Source organism: Rhinolophus sinicus, linkage group LG01, assembly GCF_036562045.2.
Source record: "Rhinolophus sinicus isolate RSC01 linkage group LG01, ASM3656204v1, whole genome shotgun sequence".
Taxonomy (NCBI): Eukaryota; Metazoa; Chordata; class Mammalia; order Chiroptera; family Rhinolophidae; genus Rhinolophus; species Rhinolophus sinicus.
Genome location: NC_133751.1, coordinates 50,038,649 through 50,066,615, shown reverse-complemented (window position 1 = coordinate 50,066,615; position 27,967 = coordinate 50,038,649). Strand labels below are relative to the sequence as shown.

General features: G+C 38.9%; 1 protein-coding gene across 1 annotated transcript; it reads right to left on the bottom strand.

Moving 5' to 3' along the window:
* Window positions 1-40: 40 nt before the first annotated feature.
* On the bottom strand, window positions 41-26,664 carry KNG1 (kininogen 1). The gene is given in 11 exon segments (XM_074329198.1): window positions 41-801; window positions 803-1,017; window positions 2,471-2,557; window positions 2,675-2,782; window positions 10,925-11,097; window positions 11,970-12,054; window positions 17,914-18,021; window positions 19,154-19,326; window positions 22,231-22,315; window positions 23,325-23,435; window positions 26,333-26,664. Coding segments are annotated over 11 exon segments (1,839 nt in total). The 5' UTR covers window positions 26,528-26,664; the 3' UTR covers window positions 41-302.
* Between the last annotated feature and the right edge of the window lie 1,303 nt (window positions 26,665-27,967).

Sequence of the window (27,967 nt, the reverse complement as noted above, 5' to 3'; positions counted from 1 at the left end):
CATATGTTCTAAAATACACATTCATTATTAGAAAAGCAAATTGCAGTAGGCCACAAAGCACATTTATTTGTCAATTTTCTCTGCTAGTTAAGAAAACTTGTGAGGAAGACTCAGAAAGGATTTAGAATTCTGCACACAGTTTTATGTCTTCCACAGAAATTGACCATGTCCCCTTTGTAAGTCTCACCACTTCTCTCTGGGCTGTTTTGAAGCTTCATGACTTTGGGTGCATTATATCAGGATATTTGGACAATGGGGAGAGGGGATGACGAAGTGTTAAAGAAACACCGTGGCTGCATAAATTAATTAAAAGCATCAATGAGATCAAAATCATGAAATTCTTTCATTTCCACGGTTGGAGTCATTCCATTAACTGGCTTCCAGGGGCGTCCAGGACATTTGGGGGAGGTTTCTGGAAAATCAGGTATCAGGTTAAATGAAAGGCTATTTGGCTCTATCTGAATGTCAGGGATCCAAGCATCATCATTCTCTGTGGGAGTTGGTGGTACATTAGTCACCACAGCTGCAATGAGACCTGAGTCTTGGAAGTTAGGAAAGGTAACTGCTACTCCTGGCTGGGCTAGGGAAGGGAGGGATGTTGGCCCTTCTGTCTTCTCTTGTGTCTGTGCAGAAGATGTAGTACTATCTTCAGAAGAACTTGCCAAATGCTCTGTTCTCCAACCATTGTGCTTTCCATTGTTTTTTCCTTTATTTTTATGTTTTCCATGGTCATGACCATGCTCATGTTGATGTCCATGGCCAAGGCCATGTCCCCTTTGTTGCCCATGTCCTTGGTCATGCTATGGTAAGGCCATGACCAAGGTCATGTTTTATTTGCTTTCCATGGCCCCAGCCATGTGCACGAGTGGATCCTTGTACTTGTCCTGAATCCTGCCCTTCATCTTATATAAATGACATGGAAGTTTGGGGTGGACTTACAGTTGTTCCTTCTTTTCTTCCCTTTCTTGCTACTAATCGGAAAGGTGAAAAACCTGGAGGCCTTGCCAGCAGTTTGATCTAAATAGGAAACATTAAGATGAATGCATTACTGTGAAAACCACACTATCAATGAAGAAAGAAGGGGCTGAGACCTGGCAATGTTATCTTGGTTTACATTGGAGCAAGTCTTTGCCAGATTTTAAATACTATATTAGTAATCCAAAAAGGATGAGAATGAATAATATTTTTTCCTCTTTTGATTGATTTTATCATTTGTGGGTATTGATTATTGTTCATAATAAAACTCCGCTAAGCTAGAGAATTTTTTTCTTCACCTGGAAAAATTGGGAGGCTAAACTACATAATCTGTAGGGTACCTTCTGAGCCTATGATTATGTAAAGCCTTGGCACATTATTTATTAATTGATACTATTTCTATTAGCACAATTACTGCTTTTATCCTAAAAGGCGCTATATGGCTTTATGAACTGAATTTATATGGACCATATATCCGCAATCCCTTTGTTGAACTAAAACACATTAGGACATGTTCACAAGGTTGAAACACAGCCTTTGTATAATATCTGTGTTAGACTATACGTATACATTCCCACACATGGCAAAAACCTAAACCAGAAAAAAGAAAGACGAGGCAACTTTCGTTGAAGAGATGGATTTGTGGATGATTTCTACCTATACTCGCACTACTGGCAAGAACATTATGATTGGAGGCAGTGTTTGGTGGTGCAAAGAGCACAGTGTTTGGAGTCAAACAAACCACACCCTACTAGTTAGCAGCATCCTGTGAACAGGGAGGGCTCTGATTTGACCTAGATTTGAATTCGAGTGCCACTAGCTTCACTTTTCTCATCTCTAAAACAGGAATAACAACAGCCCCTGCCTCAGAGTTGTCAGGAGAAAAACATATGTCAAGTCCTCAGTACAGTGCCTGGAACAGAAGCAGCACTCGATAACGTTATTATTCACTCTAGGACATCAGCATTTTTGCAATTTTTAGTGTCTCGTTCTTGACAATGGGGAAAGTGTTACTTACCTCCCAAGTTTCTCTTAAGAATTAGAAAAGAGGATGTAAACTAATACTTCACACACCTGCACATGAGTATGAATCCCCTGGGGATCATGTTAAATGCAGATTTTGATTCCGTAGATGTGGAGTGGGGCCTGAGATCTGCCTTTCTCCTAAGCTTCTTGGATGTCACCTGATGCCAGTGGAGCATCTCAGGCACACCTTGAAGCTGCACAGCTAGTAGTGTGAGCTCTCCACAGCAGGTGTTGGACTGCACTGACAGAGAGACTATTGAATGACATGATACTCACAGTGTGTGAGAAGGGACTGCTGCTCTCCATTCTAGCCATAAAAAGACAGATCAGCACAGCAATGTGAAAGTTCTCCCCATTTTAAAAAACGTGGTGCCCGAATTCATTTAAATAATGGTTCATTGTCAACCCCAAAATAGAACTTTGCAGAAAAAGCAAAATTGACCCGAGCTGACTGGAATTAGAATCATACCTTTTCTGGTGATCGACACTTGACAGTAGTGTCAACCGTGTTCATCCAAGGTACCACAATAACGTCAGCAGTGCATTGTAGAACTTCCTATCCATGAAAATAGAAGCCAAAAGACAGAACAGCGTTATTCATGAGCTACTTAAACAAGTATAAAACATCAAATAGATTTCCAGGGAATAAGTAGACAGTTGCATTACTACTTACCCCAAGTTTATTGGTCTCACAACTTTCAGTCAACTCTTTATTACTTTCCTTGGAACATGTGGTTTCTTTGGCCGTGAATGCAATAGCAAACTTTGTTCCAGACACAACCTGAAAAATTAATTAGCACGAAGTAGAAGTTTAATTAATATTCTATAATAAATCATATGTTTTTACCCTAAAGGCTTTTAGAGGACAATATTAAATTTTTAATTACACACTGACCAAATGAGGGTTACATAAAAAAGTACAAATGTTTGACAATAAAACTTTCCAATTGTATGCATGTACTAAAATATTTGGCTGTTCACTGGTCTCATTTCGTTTTCTAAATGGGAAAGAAAAGCATGATACAATTTTTATATTTTTGTGAGTTTTGTTTGTTCAACAATTGCAAAATTCAGGCGTCATTCAGGGCTCAAGTTGTAATAGAATCTAAGAAGAGTATGAAGAAGAAACTTAAACATTTTCTTTCTTTCCTTTGACATTGAATGTTATTTTATATTAATTTCAGACGTATAACATAGTGGTTAGACATTTATATAATTTAATAAGCAATCCCCTGCCTAGTCTAGTACCCATCTGGCACTATACATAGATTACAATATTATTGTCTACATTCCCTATGTTTTACTTTATATCCCCATGATTATTTTGTAACTATCCATTTGTACTTCTTAATCCCTTCCCCTTTTTCACCAACCCCCAAGCCTACTCCCATCTGGCAACCATCAAAGTGTTCTCTGTATCTATGAGTTTTTTTGTTATGTTTGTTTATTTTGTCCTTTAGATTCCACATATAAGCAAAATCACATTGCATCTGTCTTTCTCTGTCTGACATACTCCATTCAGCACAATACCTCCCAGGTCCATCTATGCCACTGCATGTGGCAAGAACCCATTCCCTTCACTGCAATACTCTATTGTATATATGTACCACCTCCTCTTTATCCATCAATCCATTGATAGACATCCAGGCTGCCTCCACATCTTGGCCATTATAAACAATGCTGCAATGAACATATAGATACACACTTCCCCTAGCGTAGCATTTTAGGTTTCTTCAGATAAATACCCAGAAGTGGAATTACTGGGTCCTTCTTTGTCTCTTGTTATAGCCTTTGTTTTAACATCTATTTTGTCTGGTATAAGTATTACTACTCCAACTTATTTATTTATTTATTTATTTATTTATTTATTTATTTATTTATTTATTGTTTTTTTCATTTTCATGAAATATCTTTCTCCTATCCCTTTATTTTCAGTCTCTGTGTGTTAGCCAATCTGAAGTGAATCTCTTCTAGGCAGCATATGTAGGGGTCTGGTTTTCTTATCCATTTGGCTATCCTATCTTTTGTTTGGAGCATTTAAACCATTTACATTTATAGTAAATGTTGAGAGATAGGTAGTTATTGCCATTTGATTATTCGTGTTTTTATCTTTTTTTTTCTTCTTAAATAAGTCCCTCTAAGGTTCCTTGTACTATTGGTTTGGTGATGATTTGCATTTTTCTTGTCTGAGAAGCTCTGTATCTGTCCTATCCTAAATGATAGTTTTGCTGAGTAGACTAATCTTGGTTGTAGGTCCCTGCTTTTCATCACTTTGAATATTTCCTGCCAACACTTTTAACCTGCAAGGTTTCTGTTGAGAAATCAGGTGACAGTCATATGGGAGCTCCCTTGTAAGTAACTAACTGCTTTTCTCTTGCTGCTTTTAAGGTTCTTTCTTTGCCTTTAACCTTTGGAATTTTAATTATGATGTGTCTTGGTGTGAGCCTCTTTGGGTTCATCTTGTTTGGGACTCTCTGTGAGTCCCGGTCTTGTATGTCTATTTCCTTTGCCTAGTCAGGGAAGTTTTCTGTCATTATTTCTTCAAATAGATTTTCAATTCCTTGCTCTCTCTCTTCTCCTTCTGGTACCCCTATAATGAGAATGTTGGTATGCTTGATGTTGTCCCAGATGCCCCCTAAACTATCTTCATCTTTTTGGATTCATTTTTCTTTTTGCTGGTCAGATGGGGTGTTTTCTGCTACCTTATTTTCTAAATCAATGATTCGATTGTCTGCTTCATCTAATCTACTGTAGATTCCCTCTAATGTATTCTTTCTTTCAGTTGTTGTATTCTGTTATTTCTGACTTGTTCTTTTTTATGTTTCCTATATCGTCATTGAAGTTCTCTCTGAGATTCATAACCAATGTTGAACTCTGTATCGAGTAGATTGCTTGTCTCCGCTCTGTTTAGTTCTTTTTCTGGAGCTTTGTTCTGTTCTTTTATTTGGAGCACATTTCTTTGTCTCCCCATTTTGACTGGCTTCCTGTGTTTGTTTCTATGTATTACGTAGGACTGCTATGCCTCCCAGTCTTAGTAGAGTGTCCTTAGTAGTAGGTGCCCTGGGGGATCCGTAGCAGATTCTCCCTGGTCACCAGAGCTGGGTGCTCCAGGTGTGCCCTCCTGTTGTAGTTGCGCCTTGGTTGCTGTTTGCACATCACTGGGAGGGAATGACCCTCAGGCTCATTGGTTGTGAGGACTGGCAGTGACGACAGTGAAGGAGCTGTTGTGCAGGGGTTGACTCTATGGAGCAGGATTCGCGTTAGCAGGAGTCTGGTGCCTGCCCAGTGTGCCCATTGGCTGTGTCATCCTTGGAGTCAGCTTGAGGATGCTCTGGCTTGGTTGGAAGCTGGCCACTGGGCGTGCCAGCCCCAGGGCCTCCTGGGAGAGGACCTCCTCCAGACCAAATTCAGCTGCAGTTTGTGCCCTACCCTGGGCCACCTGGCATGAGCAAAAAAGCAACCTGAAGATGGCCACCACCTGTGCTGGGCTTGGAGGTGCTTTGACAGGTCAAACCATGAACTGTGGCTGGCTGTCACTAGTACCTGGTTTAGAACTGCTCATCCAGGGGTAGGGGTCATGCTGAAGCCAGATGCCGCTTGTTTGGGTTTTGAGAAACTTAGAGAGATTTTAGGAAAGTCCTCAGCATGAGCCAAGACAGGCCATTGTATGGAAAAGCCACTAGAGGCTGCTTGTGTGTGGCCAAAAGTTAAGTGGGGCAGCGTCTCAGGGAATCACCAGGCCAGGGTGAGTGAATGGTGTTAGCCAGGTTGATGGAGACTCAGATATGGTGACTATATATGTCTGCATGCCAGGAGTGGGAAGGGCTTAACAAAGAAACAATGGCTTTTGCCAGCTCCTCTATCCAGGTGAAAGCCGCCCATCCAGCCCTCTCTCTGAAACCAGATAATTCAGTTCCTCCCTGTGCATCCCTGGTGCCCTTTGAGCTGCTGCCCCAGTGCTGGAGTTCAGAGTGAGCGAGTCCTTCAGCAATTAAATCTGTGTGCAGGTTCTTGAAGAGGAACTCCTGGGACTACAGCCACCCTTGTCTTACTCAGCCACAGTCTCCTCTGGTTTTCATGGCCATAAGTTATGTGGACTTCTGTCCCTGGCAGTAGAACCCTGGGCTGGGGAGCCAGATGTGGGCTGGGAGCCCTTCCTCCTCCCTGGGGGACTCTGCAGCCTAGATATCCCTCTCAAATTTTAATGGTCACATGTGGGTGTGGGACCAGTCTGTTCCACATCTCTACCCCTCATACCAGTCTCGAGTTGGCTTCCTCTGTATGTCCGTAGTCGTAAGCCTTTGGTTCAGCAAAACTTCAGGCGATTCTTAATGATGGTTCTCTGGTTTAGTTGTAAGTTTGATGTGGTCAAGAGAGGAAGTAAGCACAGTGTTTACCTACGCCACCATCTTGACCAGAAATTTTAAACATTTTCTTTAAATATGCCTTATTGTCCACCAAATCATGAATCAGAGAAATAATAAGTTAGTCCCACCATAGAAATTATGTGGATTAAATTATGTGATTAGGAAAATTATTCCGATTTTCTAGTTTGTTTCTCTTACATTTTTTATATTAAGAAACTGTTTCAATCTCTAGCAACACTTTTAATCACTATTCAATGCTATCTCCACAATTAATATTTTGTGGCCCATTAAAATTTTTTTTTTTGTCTATAAGGGCACACTTTATTTAAAAAGTTAAACTCATATTTTAAAAAATGCTCTAAATTCAACAAAATACCAAGTATACTTTTTTCAAAGTGAGTTTTAAAGGCCATGTCTTATATCTCTTATACATTTGAGAAATATGTGCAGTAAAAATGATCTTAAATTACACGTTGAAAAGTTAGTTGATGTCGCCCAATTTGTGGCCAAAGTTATCAATACTTAATTCTAGGATTTAAGTGTGTGTGTGTGTTTGTGTTTGTGTGTGTGTGCAGGGTGGGGGTGTGTGTTATGGACTGAATCTCTTTCCCCCAAAATTCATATACTGAAGCCCTACCTCCAATGTGACGATTTTAGGAGATGGGCCCTTTGTGAGGCAATTAAGTTTAGATGAGGTTATGAGGATGGGGGCTGCATCACAGGAATTGTCTCCTTATAAGAAGAGAAGAGAAACCAGAGCTCTCTCTCTCTCCCTCCCTCTCTCTCAATCTCTGAAATGTGAGATGACACAGTGAGAGAAGGTGGCCATCTGCAAACCGGAAACTGAGTCCTCACCAAGGAACCAAATTTGCTAGTTTTTGGACTTCACAGCCTCCAGAACTGTGAGAAATAAACTGTTGTTGTTTAAGGCACCCAGTTTATGATATTTTGTATCATAACCTGAGCAGACTAACACTGTGTGTGAGTGTGTATGTGTGTGTGTGTGTGAATGTGCGTGTGTGTGTGTTTGTGTATGTGTGTATGTATAATATTATGTAGCTATCAAAAAGAGTATATCAATACATCTGTTGACCTGGAGAGATGACCATTACTTAAAAAATCAAGTTACAGGGTGATAGTATAATCTCATTTGGAAAATCAAACCACAACAGTCTTCCCTGTCTCTATGGTTCTTTTTAAAGCACAAAGAAAGTGTGGTGGGAGGAGGGTGGAGAGAGCAGAGTCACGGAAGAACTAAACTCCTCCTTCACCTTTTCTGGCATTGTTTTGCTGGGTAAACATGGTTATATTTTTAAGATAAATTTCATAATTAACTTTTAAATCTCCAGGTGTGTGTGTAAGTGAAAATGAAGGTTCTAAGAGGGTTTCAGAATCTATATTTTGAGGATCATAAATTTTCTTGCTTGTTTCACAGTACACCTTAACACAACTTTTTAAATGATAATGTTGATCGAGGTAATGCTGCCTAAGGAGGTTGGCAATATATGACACAAACCACACGGATAGCTCAACATACTCAGGGTGTAGAAGGAAGGAATTAAGTAGACATAATAATATCTTCCATTCGAGGACCTCAAGATTGCATCCATGTTGCCCTTATTATCAGGTGTCATTCTTATCAGAAGTCTTCCCTGCTTAAACGCATCCTGCCCAAGTTTTGTTTTTAAAGTAGAGAACACCATGTAGCAAAATAAATTACAGATGCATTTAAAAAATTAAATTAAAGAGATGAACTCAAAAGATACTAATAAATATCCATCAGATCTCAGGATGAGGAAGGACTTTCTTGGGTGAAAATCAGAGGAAGAAAATCAAAGGAAGGAAAAATGTCTAAATTTCACTAAACGAAAATGAAAACTGATTCTTAAAAATCATAGCAAGCAAATATAGTCTACGATTAATATTCTTATGTATATAAAGCCTACCACACAAAAAAATATGACAAAAGACATAAACAGGTATTTCAGAAAAGAAGTTAGAATTGTCATTAACCTGAAAAAATGTTTACCTTCATTAATAACCAAAGTTATGCACATTAAAAGAGCAATGCAACTCCATTTTTCATCTTCTATATGTTGGCAAAGATTAAAAAGACAGCGATGATACTTGGTGTTGACCAGGTGTGGGAAGCATGCAGCCTCAATCACTGTTGGTAGGAATAGAACTCAAATCAAGATGATCAACCCATGTCTTTCTTCTACCCAGGTGGTGTGAATGTAAATTGGCATCAGTGCAAATAGGTGGACGATTTGGCGATGTGCATCAAAGGTTTAGACACGTACTACGCTTCGGCATTTCTAGTACTTTGTCAAAGGAAAACTTCCTGACTGTGCACACAAAGATCCTTGAAGTGTATTCATCTGAGACAAGACAGGGAGAAACACAGTCTGGAACAGGGACAGCGATGGTAGGGGCAGGGCAAAATGATCGGCCTGTGACAGAAATTGCAATCATTCACATGTGCAAAGGGAGATTTGAAGGAATATTTGGTATTTGAAACATGAAAGCAACTGGGAATGGACATGCATCCAAACAGGACTAAATATGCAAAGCCAAGGCAGGACTAAATCTGTAAAATAAATCTTTAGCAGTTTGGCAGATTGGTTATCTGGAGATTGGCGTTTGGCAAATTCATCACATGGTAAACGACTTTCCAGTAACTTGTCTGCTTCCAGTGAGGGTACCTTGAATGACCGAATCAGAACAGCCAAATTGATCTCTTTAAATGCAAACATCAGTAAGGATTCATCTCTTAAAAGTAAGTTTGAGAGTCTCACAATATTCCAGATTGATTTGGCAACTGAAGGAACGTGAGTTCCCTTCATTTCACAGCATTCCCTATTGTTGTTCCCCTGGCACCCAGGGCACAAACAAACATACACACGTGCTACACTGTTGATTAGTTAATTTACAGAGAACTGTAAGTACTCAGAGGACTGGTCACATTTGAGAATGAGTGGTTCTCCCCTGACAGCAAACCTCTGACATGCGGTATATGGTGGAGTGCGGGACTATTCCTGCCTCATTAAGAATAAGGGAATTTCAGAAGAAAACAGAAATCTAAAGTGAGAAGAAGAGCTGACAAACACAAGAGTAGCATGGCTTGGTGTACCCTTCGAGTAAGCCTAATGTGGGTCACGTGCTAGTGAAATCAGGGAGAGAGGGTGGTAGCATCTGGGACAGAAATAAATGCCTGACTAGGAGAGAGATCAAACTATCAGTTTTTGACTTATAATAACACCATTCATTTATGGTTTTTTTCCAGTAATAAAACTAATGCAAGACATTAGAAAATGAAAATAAACAGCCCATTGTGTCACTACCTAAAGACTCCACTGTGAATAGTCTGAGGCATTTGTTTCTTTTTAGTATTGCTTTCTATACTTTTTAATAACACAATTGACAACAGAATATATATTCAATTTCATCGCCATTTTTTTCGCTGCATATTTTAACACAGGGCATTTCCCACATCAAGAACTCCTCACAAAGATTGCTGCTTAACGCACTCTTGGAATGATATGCCAGTCACTTTCTCGTTACTTCTATATTATTGATTATTTTGACAGTTTACCATTTTTTTCTTTTGTAGTTAAAGTTGTAATATATATTATGTATATAAAGACTCTTTCTGTTTTAGATTTCTATAAATTCAATTACTGACCCCAAGTATGAACTGTTTTAAGTGAGATTTTTTTCATCTGATTGTAAAGATTATGTTGTTCTGCTGTAACAGTTTGGTTCTATTTTGATTGCTTTTCTTTAGCTTATATTTAGGGAGGCCCATTTTGAGCTTCTATAATAGGAATCTGTCCTTGAATACATTGGCCATAGGCTGTTGGTGGTGGAAGGCATTGGGCTCTTCTTATCCAGCCACTCATTTTACAAATGGGGCCACAAAGGCTGAGTGACTCTGAGTGACTGACTGCCCAGTGTCACCCAGGACGTGAGTGTCTGCTGCTGTGGTAGACTAGGTCCCCTGGTCCCCAGGCCAGGACACCCCTTATCTTCTATTGACAGGGCATGGAAGGAAAGATGAATTCCCAGAGGGTACATTTGTGGGTGGGAAGGACACCTCAGGCAGGGGAGAAATCACATGGAGGGGAGAGTGTGAAGAGAGTCTGGCCAGTGATATACTGACTGATGTGGCTGAGCCCAAGGCCCTACGTGATGTTACAATGACAAATGAGTCTAGAAAGCAGAGAATAAATCCTGCTTTCCATAGACCTAAACTTCACTAATTATATCAGAGTTGCTAGTATTTATATAGCACTGTACAGAGTTTGAAAAGTGATTCACATACATTATCTTATTTGACCCTCATGCCAGTCCTTTACAAAAGGAAAACAAGAGAATGTTCTAAATGACTTGTCCAAGATCACACAACAAGCAAGCAGCGAGGTTGGGACTTGAAATTCAAATCCCTCGCACTAGGCATACTATTTCCCAGTCCAGAGTCAAGATCAGCAGCAAAATTAGTAAGTAATTTGCACATAGACTATAATATCACTATTTTTGTAGCATAATGTACAGACCTGTGATGTTGCTCTGTGCACAGTGTCAATCTTGAAGTAGAAATTTCCATTATTCTCTGCATTAAGCTTTGTGATAGAGTGTTTCAAAGGCTCCTCCAGCTCTGGGCTGTCAACAGGTATTTCTCTGGGGCAGCCACGGCAATTAATTATACGAGGTAGTACGAAATCCTCCCCTGAAAGAATCAGGTTTGAAGTCAGCATGTGCACTGAAGGAGCAGTCGAGCCTCAGTACCTCTCCCCCACATGGTCCAGCATCCGTTTATAGAGGGCCATCGTGGCAGCCCAAGGCTCAGTAGTGAGAGGTTGGAGGTGGTCTGTCTGACCTCCACTTTACAGCCTCTCTTTTCCTCTCCTCAGAGCCAAGTATGTTTAAGGAAATCTTCAGTTGGAAGGTGATAGTTAATGACTCAATCAATATGCTGCACTTTTCTAAGTTTTTGCATTTTTGATGGAAAGTATGAAAAGTAATGTTTAACTTAAAGGAATAACTCTCTAGTGGAAAAATTTAAAGTCCTGTGATTCTGGTGAGTAGGCAGCTTCAGTAATGCTTCTCATTGTGGAATGTATGCAAATATCTTCCAAGTATGAGAAAAGCCACCTCTTGGTGTAAGAACTACTTTACCATAAATTGTGCTATCTCCCTTCCTCCCATTCTAATATGCAGGAGAAAAATGCCTTTAACTGAAAGGATTTTATTCTGAGCGTTTAAAAATGAGATACAGCTTCCCCTACAACACCTGACTTAGGGACATCTTGTACACAACAAAGTCCAGCTGAACATGGACTTGAGGCCAGCTTTGCCCAGAGTACTTTAAATTGTCCCTTTTGTCACCATATTCCCTCCTGGACACTCAGAGCAGTTTCCACTGCGCCTGCTACAGAATAGCTGGGCAGAAATGGGGTACAGTGTTCTCAGCAAGGTCTGTTGGTCATATAGACTTTGTGGTAGATCCTGGCACCCAACACACAATTCCTATGAAAAGACCTAGCCACTTGTCTGGGACCAACGAGCGCTGTTAGAGCAGGAACATGTATTTTCCCTTACCTGGAAAAAGGTCACATTTCTGGGAGAAGGAAGCAATTCTGTCTTGAAGATCTATGTATGCATTATCTGTACATTCACCGGTATCCTAGTTTTTGAAAAGTATGGAAGTGCATAAATTAAAAACGTTTTTAAGAGCCTTTAAAGCAGACAAGTAGTAAAATCAAATATAGGATGTTGACTTTGCATAGAAAACAAAACCAAACATAATCCAATCGCAAAGGAGAATAAGATATAATTTGGTAACAGCATCAACAACAACCACAGACATATGTACACAAGCACACGAAACATGAAATAAGATGACAAGAATACCTAGTATAGGAATAATAACCATATAAGGGAATGGGTCAAATTTTCTTTTAGAAAGGCAAACTTTCAGATTAAGTTAAAAACGAAATCAATGTATTATATTTTCAAGACCAATACCTTATAATAAAAAAGATTAAATATAATGGACAAGCAAAGCTATATGAGGCAAATATAAATAAAAAAGAAGATAAAGTATTAGTAGTAGTGGACAAAGTAAAATTCAAGGTAACAAACAACTCACAAAGGTACTAAAATAGATCATTTTAATCTTATGAATGACATAGTCTAGAAACATGGAAACAAAATACACAAAGCAGAAAATAAATATATGAATAGAAAAAGGTAAAAGAAATTGGGGGAAAATTTAATGTACAACTATAAATTAAAGACAGGCCAAATGGATAAAAAAATAAATAACGTCGTAGAAGACTTGAGTAACATAATAAAAATTTATTTAAATGTTTTTTATATGATACACACAATTTAAAATGATATTTTTATAAGTATGATGCAAATATTTTAAATTGCTTATACACTAGTTCTCAAGAAAGGCTCAATAAACTTTGCAAATTGAAAGTAATTCAAGGGTGACAATTGTCAGCAAAATTACACTGATCTCAGGTGTACACAATTGTCACCCCAATAAATTTAAAAAAAAAAAGAAAGGAATTCAGGTCATATTATTTGACCTTAGCACCAAAAAGAACAACAATTACTAAAAATTAATAATATAAGTATAAATAAATAAACAAAAAGCTAAGTACTTAGACATCTAAGCACACTTGCCTAAATAGTTAGGGTCTTCCCTGGATAAGGAAAAATATAAAAAACAAAACAAGAAAAATGAGAATTTTACATAATGTTGCCAGAGCAGCATATAGAATTTAACTCATTGCTTTATATACTTTCGTAATTTAAAAAGAGAGGCAAGAAACAAACAAAACAGCCCCAAATCTAGGTGTTCTTCCCAACAGGTTAGAAAAAGAATATAAATAGTCTTCAGCAAAACAAAAAAAAGGAAACAATAAAGATATAGGCAAAACCAATGAATTAGAAAACAGAAAGCACTAGTATTAATACACAAATCCAAATAAATGATCATTATTAGGGGAAGGAAAAAAATTAAATGCACAAAATGGTAACATAGAAAAGGATACAGAGAAGTATATAAATATAAGAGAATATTATAAACAAGAGTATGCTAATTTCAATCCCAAAGAAGCAGCTATTTTTCTGAAAAACTATAAATAACAAACGCTGACGTAAAAACAAGAACGAAATTAGAATGGATCAATGACTGAAGAAACAGAGAGTGCTATCGTTACTCTCAACTTCCATTCCACTTCTCAGCTCCAAACAACTAGATGGTTTATAGATGAATAAATTTAAAAACTAAAGAACATATATTTCCATGCTATATAAACTATTCCTGAATATAGAAAATAGTGGCAAACAAACTAACTCAAAAATAGAAGACAGTGGCGGGAAAAGAGGAAGACCAACTATGAGCTGGATTGACTCCATAAAAGATGTCAGAGGCATGAGACTGCAGGTGCGCTCAGAAGGGCTGTTGAGGTCAGGACATTACGAGCATCGCTCATTCAGAGAGTCACCAAGAGTCAGAGGTAACTCAACGTCATGTAACACACACCCAACTCATTCTATGAAACTATAATCTGGATACCAAAACCCGAAAAAATAGAACGCACACACACACACACCCAGAAAACTGTTAAACTACTTTCACTTATAAATATAGATGTGGCATTCATAAACAAACTAGAAATAAAATCCAAATGCATATTTAAAGAATAACTTATACTAAACAAATAGAGCTTCGTTTAACAATCTAGAGATTATTATTAGGAAAGTTGTCAAAACAACATAACAGATTGAATTAGAAAATATAATATGATATTTCAGTATATATTCTAAAGCATTTGCTAAATTAAATTCTATCACCAGTTTCTTATTTAAAAACAAAACAAACCAAACCTCTTTAAAAGCAGAAATGTAAGGGTCCTTCTTTAACATGACAAGAATGTCTCTTTGGAACCCATAGCAAATATACATAATAAATTCTAGAGGCTTTCCCAATAAAATCAGAAATAAAACATAAATGTGTGATCACTTAAAATATATATATATATATATATATATGTATATCTGGAAGTTTGGGTAAATTCATTGAGACACTAAACAAAAAATAAGCACATCAGAAAAGAGATAAAAATGTTACTTGCATAAGATATTATTATATTCCTAGAACAATCAAGACAATCAATGGAAAGGCATTAGTGTTAATCAGAGAGTTCTGTAAACTTGCTGGATATCAGGTAAATGTTTCAAAATTGATACATTTATATGTAACAATAGCTTTTTAAAAAGAGAATAAAATAAAAAGAAAACAAGGGATTTAATTTCTGATAGCAATAACCAAAACCAGAGAAACAAAAAAACCTCTCCAAGAAATGCAAAAAAAAACCTACAATGAGATATCACCTCACCCCAATCATCAACAAGACAAATAGTCAAAACTATTGGAGAGGCTGTGGAGAAAAAGGAACTCTCATACACTGTTGGTGGCAATGCAGACTGTTGCAGCCGTTATGGAAGGCAGTGTGGAGGTTCCTTAAAAAATTACAAATAGAATTACTATCTGACCCAGCAATCCATCTCCTTGGTATCTACCCCAAACATCTGAAAACATTTATACATAAAGACATGTGTGCTCCAATGTTCATTGCAGCTTTGTTTACGATGGCCAAGACATGCAACCAAAATGTCCTTTGATAGATGAATGGATAAAGAAGTTGTGGTATATATACACAATGGAATACTATTTGGCGGTAAGAAAAGATGATATAGGAACATTTGTGACAACATGGATGGATCTTGAGAGTATAATGCTAAGCGAAATAAGTCAGACAGAAAAAGCAGAGAACCATATGATTTCACTGATGTGAGGTATATAAACCAAAAACAACAAAAGAACAAGACAAACAAATGAGAAACAAAAACTCATAGACAAAGACAATAGTTTAGTGGTTACCAGAGGGTAAGGAGGGTGGGGGGGGTGGGAGGTGAGGGTAAGGGGGATCAAATATACGGTGATGGAAGGAGAACTCACTATGGGTGGTGAACACTCAATGGGATTTATAGATGATGTAATACAGAATTGCACACCTGAAATCTATGTAATTTTACTAACAATTGTCACTCCAATAAATAAATAAAAAAGCAATAAAAACCTCTCCAAACCTAGAAATAACTCTAGTGAGCAATGGTCCAGATGTATATAAATAAAAGCACATAACGTTAGAAATTTAAAATAAAACGACTAAATAGAGATATAAAGCATGTTCTTGACTGAAAAGACTAAATATAGTACATACACCAATTCTCCTCAAATTAATTTAGAAATGTAATGCAATTCTAATCTATGTGACAATGTAAGTTTTTCTTACAAACTTATTCTAAGGTTGGTTTTGAAAATTTAACACCAGAATAATAAATCACAAATTTAAATTTACTATGAAGCAACACCTGTTAAAACACGGTAGTACAAATGTGAAAAACAGATTTTTCAAAAGAAACTAGTATGGGATAAAGATCACAAATTCATGTAGAAGGGAAAATGTTGAAATATCTGGCTATTCTTTTGAAAGAAAATCAATTTAGATACCTCACAAGATACATTAAAGTTGATTCCAGATAGATTCGAAAGCAATATTTAAAAATAGTGACCATAGACTAAGAAAAAAAAAAGGTGACTGCTCAGATAATGACAGACGAATTCAAAAGGAAAATATGGGTAGATTTGGTCACCGACAAACAAAAACTATTTGTAAGTCAGAAATACCATCATGAAAACTAAAAAGTAAACAGCTGAGAAAATATGACAAATCACTAATGCCTTTAATACACAAATACTGTTTTCCAAATCATTAAGATTTATCCCAAAGAGAAATGGGCAAAGTGTATAGAAGACGATTCTTAAATTCAACCCATAAATTTCTAACAAATGTATGAAAATATAGTGGTTAAATAAATACACATTAACTACATTGTTGATTGAGAAAACAAAAACTAAAAATGCTTTTGTCTATGAAAGTAGCTACGTTTGAAAAAAATAATCCTGAATTATTTCAAGGGTATACATTGCTGATGCCCATCAACCACGTACAAAAGTTTCAATTTTTCCACATCCTCCCCAATACTAGTTATTTTCCAATTTTTTAGAATTATAGCTATGCTCTAGGTATGAGGTGGCATCTTATTGTGGTTTGTATTTACATTCTCCGGATAGCTATTATAAATATGTAGAACATCTTTCCATGTGCTTGTTGGCCATTGGCATGTCTTCTTTGGAGAAATGTTTAAGTCTTTTGCCCATTTTAAGACTGGGTTGATTGCCTTTTTGTGTTGCTCTGTAGGGGTTTTTATATATTCTGCATATTAAAAACTTATCAGATATATAATTTGCAAATATTTTCTCCCATTCTGTGGGTTGTCCTTACACTCTATTAATAGTGTTCTTTTTACCTTTTTCCCCCAATTATGAAATAAATACATGCTTGATTGGAAACATTGGGAAGTATTGAAGAGTTCCAAAAGGTATAAGGAATCAGAAAGAGCACCCATAGTCCCAACTGAAAGTTAACTATATTTTGGCACATTTGTTTTCCGTCACTTTTAATATTTACATTTACTTTATATATTTGAATACATTTCTACATATGGTTTTGCAACCTCCTTTTTTTGTTTATTACTTAACATACTATAACCATTTTACTAAGTCATTAAAAACTCTGTAAATGTAATTTATTGGCTGCACATATTTTACTGTATGGAGCTACTGTAATGTACTTAACCATTCTTGAAGGTTGAAAATATAAGTTATTTCCAATGTTTTTCTATTAATAATAACCTGAAATTAGCATATCACTCTCTGGATTTCTCATTTTCTTCACATATCATAGAATTTTAGAAGCAGAATTACTAGATACAGGGCTCATAGCAATCCCTTGCTTGAAGCGCAGGCTTCTGCTAAAATGCAAAACATCCCTGGGAAGCTCACCGTGCCTTACTCATCTGAACCCGCACTAACCACCGCCACCATGAGATGCTGTTTTTAACATAATTTTGGTTCTGATAACAAGATGTCATCCTAGAAAGTGTCACGTAGGGATAGAGGCTTAGGATGTGTTTACTAAAGATAAAGGTAGGGGAGGGAAGGTGAAAAACCAAGCGGAGACAAGTTGGAAGTGAGGGATTGTCCTGGGCAGCGCTCAAGAACAACAGGAGGTCTTGGAGCCCACGAGGAAAAAAGGGAGACAGGAAAGTGTGAAGACGTGAAAACACAAACTTGACCATGGCACCATTTTGTATAACTAGTTCCTGGTTATATCCATAAATGCTTATTGCTAGATGTACAGATTGTTTCACCACGTAGGTGAGGCAGCTTGACCAGTGACGTGAGCTTCGAAGTTCCCAAGTGAATGTGACTGTGCATTGGTGAATGCCATCTGAAATTTTAGTGACCGATTCTTCCTACATAGCTGAGAGTTCCCACGCCTGTAAATACTGCACACAAAATCCTACGATCTGCATAATTCCACTTTTGTCTACTTACACCATTGAGAAGAGACTTGCAGTCTGGAGTTAAGAACAGAAATTGCTCCTTGGAACAATTAGTTTGCGCAATTGTATAAGTAACTTCATAGTTCCATCCAGCCACCACCTGAAACAATTTTGAATTGAATATTTAAAGGGCAGCTTAAACAGTCTTCACAGTGTTATGAGGACCTTAGTATACTGTCTGGGATATCATAAGTGCTCAAAAATGTAGACTACTATCACTAGGCAAAAGTCACGACTGAGTAAATATTAAGCACTTTATGACTCTCACACCCCTCAACACACACACACACACACACACACACACACACACACACACACACCTACACATCTGAAAATGAAAAGTAATGTATAGATGGAGTTACTCTATTTCCTTAAGTAAGACCTAGCAATATTTGTTCTGCCAGGAGCATGAAAAAATGTTCTATTGAATTTTGTGAAATATGAATGATATTCTTCTAAATGGTTAAAGACAACTTTGGAGCTAGAGTGACCTTTAATGGTAGGTTCTCAAGTTCCCAGACTGTCAGGTAATAAGACTTCTCCGCTTTATCCTGGACTAGTCTCATCCTGATTGCTGGATTTGGACGTAACTGAGTAGTATATGCATCTTGTATGAAGGCAAGTTGGAAGGTTTCTTAAAAGCTGGGAATGTTATTGACCAAGTCACTAATATTTAGAGACTGAACTACAAGGGACCCAATCAACTGTCAGTAAAGACTTAATGAACGGAAGCAAAGAAAAGACCAGATTTACGAGTATTTACGTTTCTTAAATGATGATATGGAAACTATGATTTAGAGGGTACTCAGAAAGCTATGCCAACCTTTTTAGGTATAACTTAGTATATTGGAGCCATATTTGACTCGTGATAGCTGGTGATGCTCTAGTTTTCTTAAAACCTTACAGCCAGAATGTGTCTTTCATTTCACCACCTCTAGGAAGAACATGTAATGCCGACTACCCATTCATTAAAACCAATCTCAAATGAACGGGTCTGATTAGCCACCCGTTTCCCCTTTCCATAGTGCAGTACCCAAATCACTGCAACTAAAGAGAAAGCTCTTTGCCTCCTGTGCTGGTCAGATGAGAACATAAAAGAACTGCCTCATCACCAGTCGTGGAATCATATGGTTTCCTTCAGCCAATGGTTTATTTTAGGTAGTGAGACCCTAAATATAACGATCCAACAAATTTTAACAATAGTGTGTGAAATGAAAAATTAAAGAACAAACCTGACTCTGGGCCCTTTTTACTTCTTTAAGAGAAAAGAGGTGGGAACGTTTAGTGTTGTTGTTAAAATGTTCGATGGCATGTCTCAGAACGCGTTCCACGGTTGGGTTGGCAGTTGATATGGGTTGCATGCAGCCACGGCATTTATACTCAGGTGTCACCACGCGTCCCTCAGCTTGACAAAGAAAGAATAGGCAAAAAGGGCAGAGTTAATGAGCAAAACCCACATTCAGATACATTGCCCTAAATAAGTAAGCTAATTTCAAAGGCCCTGGTAAACAAACCTTCCAGTAAATCCCAGAAGGCATTAGGAAAAGAGAACACAGAACTGCATTTCTGTCAGAGGAAAAAAAAGAAAAAAACCCTATCATTCACTTAGGAACATCTTACATGAATACTATTGTTCATAATTATTTTAAATTTATTTAAAAGTCATTTTAAATTATAGAAACCATACATAATTTATTATGTATTATAATGATAAATATCTCTTATTAAAACGTAAAACATTATACATATACTACTATTTATTTTCTATTGTTAACTAAAGCTCTTTGAAGCCTGGTGTAAGATGTTTTATTATCAATTCAATCCAATAAACACCTATTTTGCACCTGCTGACATATGCCAGGCACTGAGTAGACTACGTAGATATGGGAATTTGTCAGTAATGGTCACTGCCATGAAGGAGTTGGGCAGTTGAGGGAGAGGTGAAACTGTAGCTGGATCACGTCAATATAATCCTGTAAGAGCACAGAAAGGCAGGAGCCTGCAGTGAGCTCAGGACTTCTCTGAGAAGAGGCCTGAGACAGGAAGGGGGAAGGTCAGTCCAGGTCAAGCAGACAACAGAGGAATGAGGCCTGAGAAACAGAACCCATGGTCCCAAGAAGCAGGATGAGTCCGGGCGGGGGTGTGAGATGTTATGCATGCACATGTTACCAGGGCTTGACCCCGGAGGCTGGGAGTGGTGATTGCAGTCTGAACAGTGGCTATAGAGTCTTGTTATTGATCTGGGATGCTCTCTGCAGGCCGGGGGTTACTAACCGTATTACAAGGGTCATGGGCTCCTTGGTGAACCTGACGAAAGCTATGGTGCCCTCCCCAGGAAAATGCTCGTACTCATAATGTTCTCCACATAATTTCAGGGTCTCCATAGACGCCTTGAAGTAAGTTAAGAATGGTCCGCTGTAAGAATGAGGAGCCACTGACTTGGTTTTACTAAAACAATGTAAAATATTAAAACAGGTGTGAGTTTGTATTAACTTATCAAGTATTGTTTACAGCACATAGCCCTGACCTGCTGGTCAGTAGAGGCCCACGCCAAAGTCCTGAAGGATTCCTAGGCCCCTTCCCAAAGGGACTCTCGCTTCCCAAATGTGCAAGCACCAAACAGAATCAGGAGACCAACAGTATTCTACCACACTTTCCCTCAGTTGTTAGCAGGTCAACACAACTCCCCTAGCAGCTGTTTATTGGCTTTCCCTCCATAAGTACATGTGTCAGGAAAACGATTTACTGGATGAATATTCATGGCTCCCCACCAACCCGCTCCTTAATGAAGTTATGCTGTATCAGTGCAGTGGGCAAAGTTAGAAACTTGGAGGGGAATTACATGGGGAAGGTGAGAAAATTACTTAAGGGAGAACAACAACAAAATAGATGAACCCAGAACATGAAAGGGGAGATGGAGAAAAGTCCAAAGGCTGGTTTGCCTGACTTCAAGGGCAGCTCTGACAGGGGTAAAACAAGAGATGGAATATTGTAAATTCAGTTTTTCTGAGTGACAGATGATTTTCCACCTTGCCTCAACAATTCTAGAGAGATTTTTTTTAATTAAAATAAAGATTTTAAATTTTGAATTATGGCCAAAATTGTTTCAGATGAAGGATTGTGGAACTAGTACCTAGTAATTTCTGAAGGTGTGGCAAAGAGCTTTTCTCTCATAGTATATATTCTGTGTTCTGGATAATGTGAAAATTTGCTTATGAGATAGAGGTCTTAAACTGAATAATAAAAAGCCATTCCAAAAAATTTAACTACTTGTAATTTCTTTTGTGTTTTGAACTGTTTTTTTCTTGTTTTTTAATGCAACTTCTTGTAATTGCTGAAACCCAAGGGATAAGGTTTCTGTGGTTTCACATAGATGAGTAAGGCCAGGACAGAACAACTGCCATTCTGGTGAGGTTGAAGAATGTGGCTGAAGACGTTGTCCTGGAGCCTCATGTACTGAAACCCTATCTTGCAGAAGGCCAGTTCTGGGGTGACTTTTGTGACTGACATCACCTAGATGTGCCCATTCTTCCATATGTGGCCCCTCTGCCAAAGGAAGGAAGGAGCTAATGATAGTGGTTATATCTATTCATAAATTGTTCCATACTTACAGGGTCTACTATACCAACTCTGCTACTTACTAGCTGTGGGATCTTGGACAAGATACTTATTAACAGCTGTGGACCTCAATTTCCTCATTTGTAAAATGGGACTATTAATACTTTCCTGATAAAATTGTTGTGAAGTTAAATATGTTAATACATTTAAAGTAATTAGAACCATGGCTGGCAATAAGTGCTCAATAAATGCCAGCTGTTATTACTTTTATCCCGATTATCAGTAATACATTATTATGGTATACCTTTAGGCATGTCATCCAGTTTCAGTCTACAACAACCCTGTCCAGAGGGAATTACTATGATCCTCTTTATAGATAAAGAAAAGCGAAGCCAAAAAGGTGAAGAGGTTTTGAAAGATTCCACGCCAGGTCTGACCTCAAAGCCTGTGCTTTTCTCCTCCGAGGATGCTGCCTACAATTGAAGGCAGGGTTCACATCTTCTCATCCTTTCGCAGGGCCCTTGCACACACACCTGCTACAGCGCTGCTCTCGGGAAGAGCCGGGATGATTGGCAGGAGCCTGGCCCCAACCTCAGGACTCTGCCACTCCAGCCCCCAACCCCCCACCAAGGCTGAGAATGGCATCTCTACAACTGTCCTCTGAAGGGAGTGTTTCCTAGGTTGTGCTCCTGGTCCCCACACAGAAATAGTTCCTTTTCCCCAGAGCAGCGCCACTGGATAGATCTGTTACCTGGAGTAATCTGGCAGGTCTGGGTAGCCACAGAGAATTTCGTGTTCCCGCTCTTTGTCACGTTTGCTGTGCATTCTCCCGTGGCCTAAAAAATCAAACAAACAAACAAACAAACCATTTATCTTAATCTTTCAAATGGGAAGTACACCTAGGACTGTTGTGAAATATGGCTTTCCTTTCTTTATACACTTGCCAAGATATTTTCTAATAGAGCTTTGATATATAAGGATGAATGTGTTTATGACCAAATTATTATTATTTACAAGCCACTGATATGCAGGAGACATCAGAGGAGAAGCAGTATAAATGACGAGGTTTTAAAGTATGAGATTTTTGTTTCGAGTCCTGGAGATACATCTTTTTCACCAACATGGACACAAGCGCTAAAACCAACTTGCTGTAACTCTCCTCTTGCCTTACCTTCCAATGTGAGTGTTCAAACTGCACACAGAACGTCAGTGTTTTCACATTAAAGAGGTGAATCCACGTATTGTGGAAAGAGTGGCTTGCTTCCTGGAAGATACCTTCTGCAGGCTCCCTTAATTAAGGCCAAACAACCAGCTGTGGTGTGGCCCGCGTATGTGAGGCGTTTGGTTAAGACAGCTGTTGTTCTTCAAACAAAGGTCTTGGTATAATGCATCTCCCTTTGTCTTCCAACAACTAGGTGAGGTCAATTTTATCTCCCTTTTACGAGGGAGTGTACTGGTTTAGAGTGGTCAGCCAGTTGGAGGCAGAGCAGGATTCGTACTTAGGCCTGTGCAATGGAAACACCCACTGTCTCCCCTCACCAGCCCTGATCGTGGCCCAAATATTGATTTGTTGTCTCTCTGGGCCCTGATCCACACGTCCCAATTTGTCATTAGAGCCCTCGTCTCGGGGGAGGATTTTATTTATATTTAACCTCTGACCTCTCCATGCATTTTCTGTCTGTGCAAGAACAGAGACATCAAGCATTTGACTGTTCTATACATTTAAGGGCTTATGTGCATCTCTCACAAACAGGCTCAACAATATTCATCATCCCCAGCACTAGTGAAAAGAATCTGGCAGGCTCGAGAAGAAAACTAGAGGTGTGGGAAATTCAACACACTTACAGCTTTCTCCGCAGCTTTGTAGTCACAGTCCTGCCAGGTTTTGCCACTTTTTACAGGACAGTCTCCCTCCTTGATTTGGTACTTGACAGCATAAAATATGTCATGGTTCTCCTGAAAAACAAATAAAGGGGGACCAAAGATACGTAGTAAGTCACCCAACTGACTCAGCAGCAAACCATTTGAGTGACACACAGTGATGAATGTTTTATCTTGATTTAATTCAACAAAAGCAAAACATTTATTAAAAGCAAGCACTGAAAGTTGTAAATACTTGCAAGGATGTCCATAACATATTTATAAATATATACAGAGGGTGCCACAAATGTATACACATTTTAAGAAAGGAAAAACTGTATTAATTATAATACTCAATATGTACCGATAACAAAAGATGAATACAAGTCACATTTGATTTCTGCAATCACAAGAGGTGCTCAGAGTGGTTACCATCAGCGTCCAGACACTTCTGATTACAGCGAACAACTGCTTGAGCATAGATAACATCTCTTAAAATGTATACACATTTTTTGGTGCCCCGGTATTTTTTAAGTTACGAATCAGTATCCATAGTATTAGCCTATTTTTGTAGAAACCAACTTATATGTACATGTATGATTTGTAAAAGTTATGCAGTAGAGCTGTTAAAATGGTTGTCTCTCTGTAGTAGGAGTATGATTGTTGTCACGAGGGAGTCTCTGCTTGCTGTGCCATTTATCATGCGAGGCGGCCTGTGGAGTCTCTAATTCCGCTCCCCACATAAGAACGCAAGATATGGTTAGGCCAAAAAGCAACACCCACTGAGTCATAGGTAGGGAAGTCATACCACTATAGTCTCACAGAAAGCTGGAGACACAAGACCTGCAACCTGCTGTCAGCTTCTCTCCCTGCCACCCAAACGACTCACTAACCAACACAGCCACAGCAGTTATATCAGTGGCTAATTGGCTAACTAGTAACAGCTGATGGCCAGCAAGCCACAGCTGATGGCCATCTACTACCTGAGTCAGCACCTTTCCACATGAGGCCAAGAGCCTGGAAACTGTTCTCTGGGACTCTGTCCCCACAATTGTTTTCCTCTTTCTTCTTTAAACAAAAATTCCTGAATTACCTGAGTACTTTTTTTAAAAAACATAGTATATTACTTGTACAGTTATATAAAACAAAAAAGAGATCTTTCAATTTTGAAAAAAATGTTAACAGCTATTTCTGGATGATGGGATTAGTTATAGGAAATTTAGTATTTTTCTTTGCTTTCTTTGTTTTCTGCTTTTTCTAGCATGTCATGAAATAATGAATAAAACTTTTAAATGCAAAGGTGATGAGTTAGTTGAGCTTTCAGATGCAAAATCCTGGCATGTTGGAGCAGTAAGTGACCTGAGAAAAGATGTGGTCCAGGCCCTCATTTGGCAGGTGAAAGGAGGCCCTGAGTAGATGGGGCATAGCTGAGGCAGCCTCCCACCTTGGAAAAGCACATCCCAGGTCGACTGACTCCCGGGGCAGTGCTCTCTGAGAGCCTGTGTGGGTCAGAGTGTTTGTGTCTGAGAGATGATGGAGTCAAACGAGAGAATCTCCAAGGTTCCTTCCAGGTCTCAGATTTTGATAAAGCAGATGACGGCAGTGGTATAGGTGATGCCCACATAGCAAAATAAAGAGCAATTCTATGCGGATTTTAGAACAAAAACTGACATTTGTGACGGATGCCAGCCAATAACGACAAAACCCATAAAATGTTGCTGAGGGCACCAGGACTCCCATGACTGCACTAGTTTGTGAAATAGAACTGCTCGATTTTACTTTCAGAAAAAAAAAAATGTACACTGTGTTTTTTCTTTAACCTCATTATGTCAAATATCTGGATTTTTTTTTTCCACTGAAATAAAAAATTGCCTAACTATCAAGGAGACATAGAGAAATTTGCTAAAACTATTGAAAGATTTATATTTCTTGAAATCACACATCTTGTTAGCATTTGTTTTCAACCTGAGTGCATCAATCAGTGATAAAAAATATTAAAGAACAACTAGAACATGGCTATTACCCGTGATGCATTTGGCCATATGGAGCTTATGGTAGATATTTTGTCTAATGCAGTAGAACCACGTGAATCTCACTTCTGAATTCTCCTCTTAGATGTATCTCTTCCCACTGTACCCTAGCTTTATTGAGGTATAATTGACAAATAAACATTGTATATATTTAAGGTGTATAATATGGTGATTTAATACACATATAAATTATGAAATGATTACCCCAATTAAGCTAATTAACACAGTATCACCTCACATAATTCTTATCATTTTGTGTGTGTGGTGAGAACACTTAAGATCTAGCCTTTTAGCAAATTTCAAGTATACAATACAGTATTACTCACTCTAATCACCACGTTGTACATTAGTTCCCCAGGATCTATTCATCTTATAACTAAAAGCCTATATTGTTTGACCAGCTTCTCCCCATTTCCCTCACTCCACAGGCCCTGGCAACCACCTTTTTACTTTCTGCTTCTGTAAATTTGACTTTTTTCAATGCCACCTATAAGTAAGATCATACAGCATTCGTTAGATGTACCCTCAGAAGCACCCCCTCCCCGTTTGAGGTCCGGAGGTCTTTATATTTTAGTCTAAAGCTGGTCACACAGTAAATCCTCTTGCTGAGGCCTGACTGAGTTCCTGGAGTCTCCCACTCTGCATGCAAATCACTCTTGCTACCTTTGTTTCATTTCACCCTAGAATACCGCTCCCCTGATCACCCAGGAAGCCAAACTTGGTGGTTGAGGACTAGTCATACCCTGCCTTCCAACCCCAGGCCAGAGAGTGGTGTTGGTCTTTTCTATGAGCTGTAAGCTTCTACCTTTTATTACGGTTCTTTGTTGATTGGTGATTGGTGATTGGTGATTGGTGATTGGTGTGTGTGTGTGTGTGTGTGTGTGTGTGTGTGTGTGTAAGGCCTGGGCTCCAAGTGATAGCACAAATCCCAAATGACCTCAAGGTTAAACACAGCTCACTCACCGTCTTGATGACTTCTGTTATGCGGTACAATACAAACTGGTTGCCAGTTTCGTTTCTCTCGTTATACATCTTCAGAGCTGCGTCCACAGCCTTAAATATGTCTTCATCATTGCAGTCAATTTCTTGCGAGCTGTGCTCCTGCGGTAAAGTTGGTAGCAGCCTGGAGCAAAGGAAAAGGAGGGCAATTAACTTCATGATTTAAGTCTTTCTCTGGGAGTTTCACCAAGCATTGGGAGCTAACTTGGACGCTGATTTTAATTCTCTCCAGCCTCTTATATCCTCTGTCTCTCCTCTCTCTGCCTTAGCTCTCCAGGGTCCTGATTGGATTCCTGCTGCCATACACTATTTGCCTTGTTTTATACGGACAAATGACTGCTGAGTTACCCAAGCAGATTTCCTGGAAGTTGGAACGTTACAACACTGGGGCTGTTGACCTGCTTGTTTACATTTGGGAAGTATGTGGCACATTTCCAGGTGATTGCACAACTCTGCATAGCAAATCAGAGCAGACTCTAATAAAGGAGGAGAAAAAAAACCACCACCCACCTCTGTTGCTCCCTTCCCCAAAACCATTTATGAACGTCATTACATGCGACAAAAATGCAGCAGTGTGCAGACACCTTTCAGGAAAATTGCTTTGCAGGACGTCTAGTTGCAGAGAAGCAGGCTGCTACCAATCCTGGTCGTGCCTGGGGAGCCCGTGCACAGGGACATAGTGAGTGCAGGGAGGCTCACACCAGGACATTGGCACAACCACAAATGAAAGATGGGCATCCTATCTGGTCTCTGGCCAAGCCAGCTTCGCTCCACTCAGTTGAATTAGGTGTAAAAAAGAAAATACCAGAGTGGAGGAGACAAGTGAGAAGCATAAGAATGGATGGGTAGAGTGAAGCCCTGCTTAACCCTCTCCTTGCTCCTTATTTCTAGTTTGGTGAATATGGGGGTCTTGCATTCACCAAGCCTCAGTGATTTTTCTGATCAAGTTACACTATTATCATGTGTCTCCAAGTTAGACTTTTCAGGTATTTTTCTGATCAAGTTAGACTAAGAGTTAAAGATACGGGCTAGCCCTTAGTAGATGTTTGCTCCCAAATCTTACCCTTTTCCCCCAAAAAAGATGTTTGACTTCATGTTTGTTGTCAATAGGGTCCCTAGCTTGGCAATTTTGTCTCTCTGAGAGTTCTCGGAAAAGAGGGGTCAATGTGGGCTGAGTGGTGGCCTTGGCACCCAGTGGCAGGAACATGAGCTGGGCAGTAAGTCCAACGCCGATTCTAATCCAGCTCTGCTACTTAATTGCTATGTGATGCTGAACAAGTCAGGGTCATATAGCCTTTCTGAGCCTCAGTTTCCTCATCTGGAAAAGTGAAACAACATACTGCCTTAATGAGGTTTCTTGAGAAGTCAACGAGATAATATAGTTGTGGAGCCTGGTAATTAGAGCCTATAAATTATATCTAATATTAAAGTGAGATGGTTAAGGATCCCTGACTTACTGAAGCCTGACTTACAGTGCACAGTGATGGCAGAAGGTAGATTCTAGTGTGTTTGTCTGTGTGTGTGTGTGTGTGTGTGTGTGTGTGTGTGTGTGTGTGTATGGGTGTGGGGATGTAGGAAATAAAACTAAGATGAAAGAGA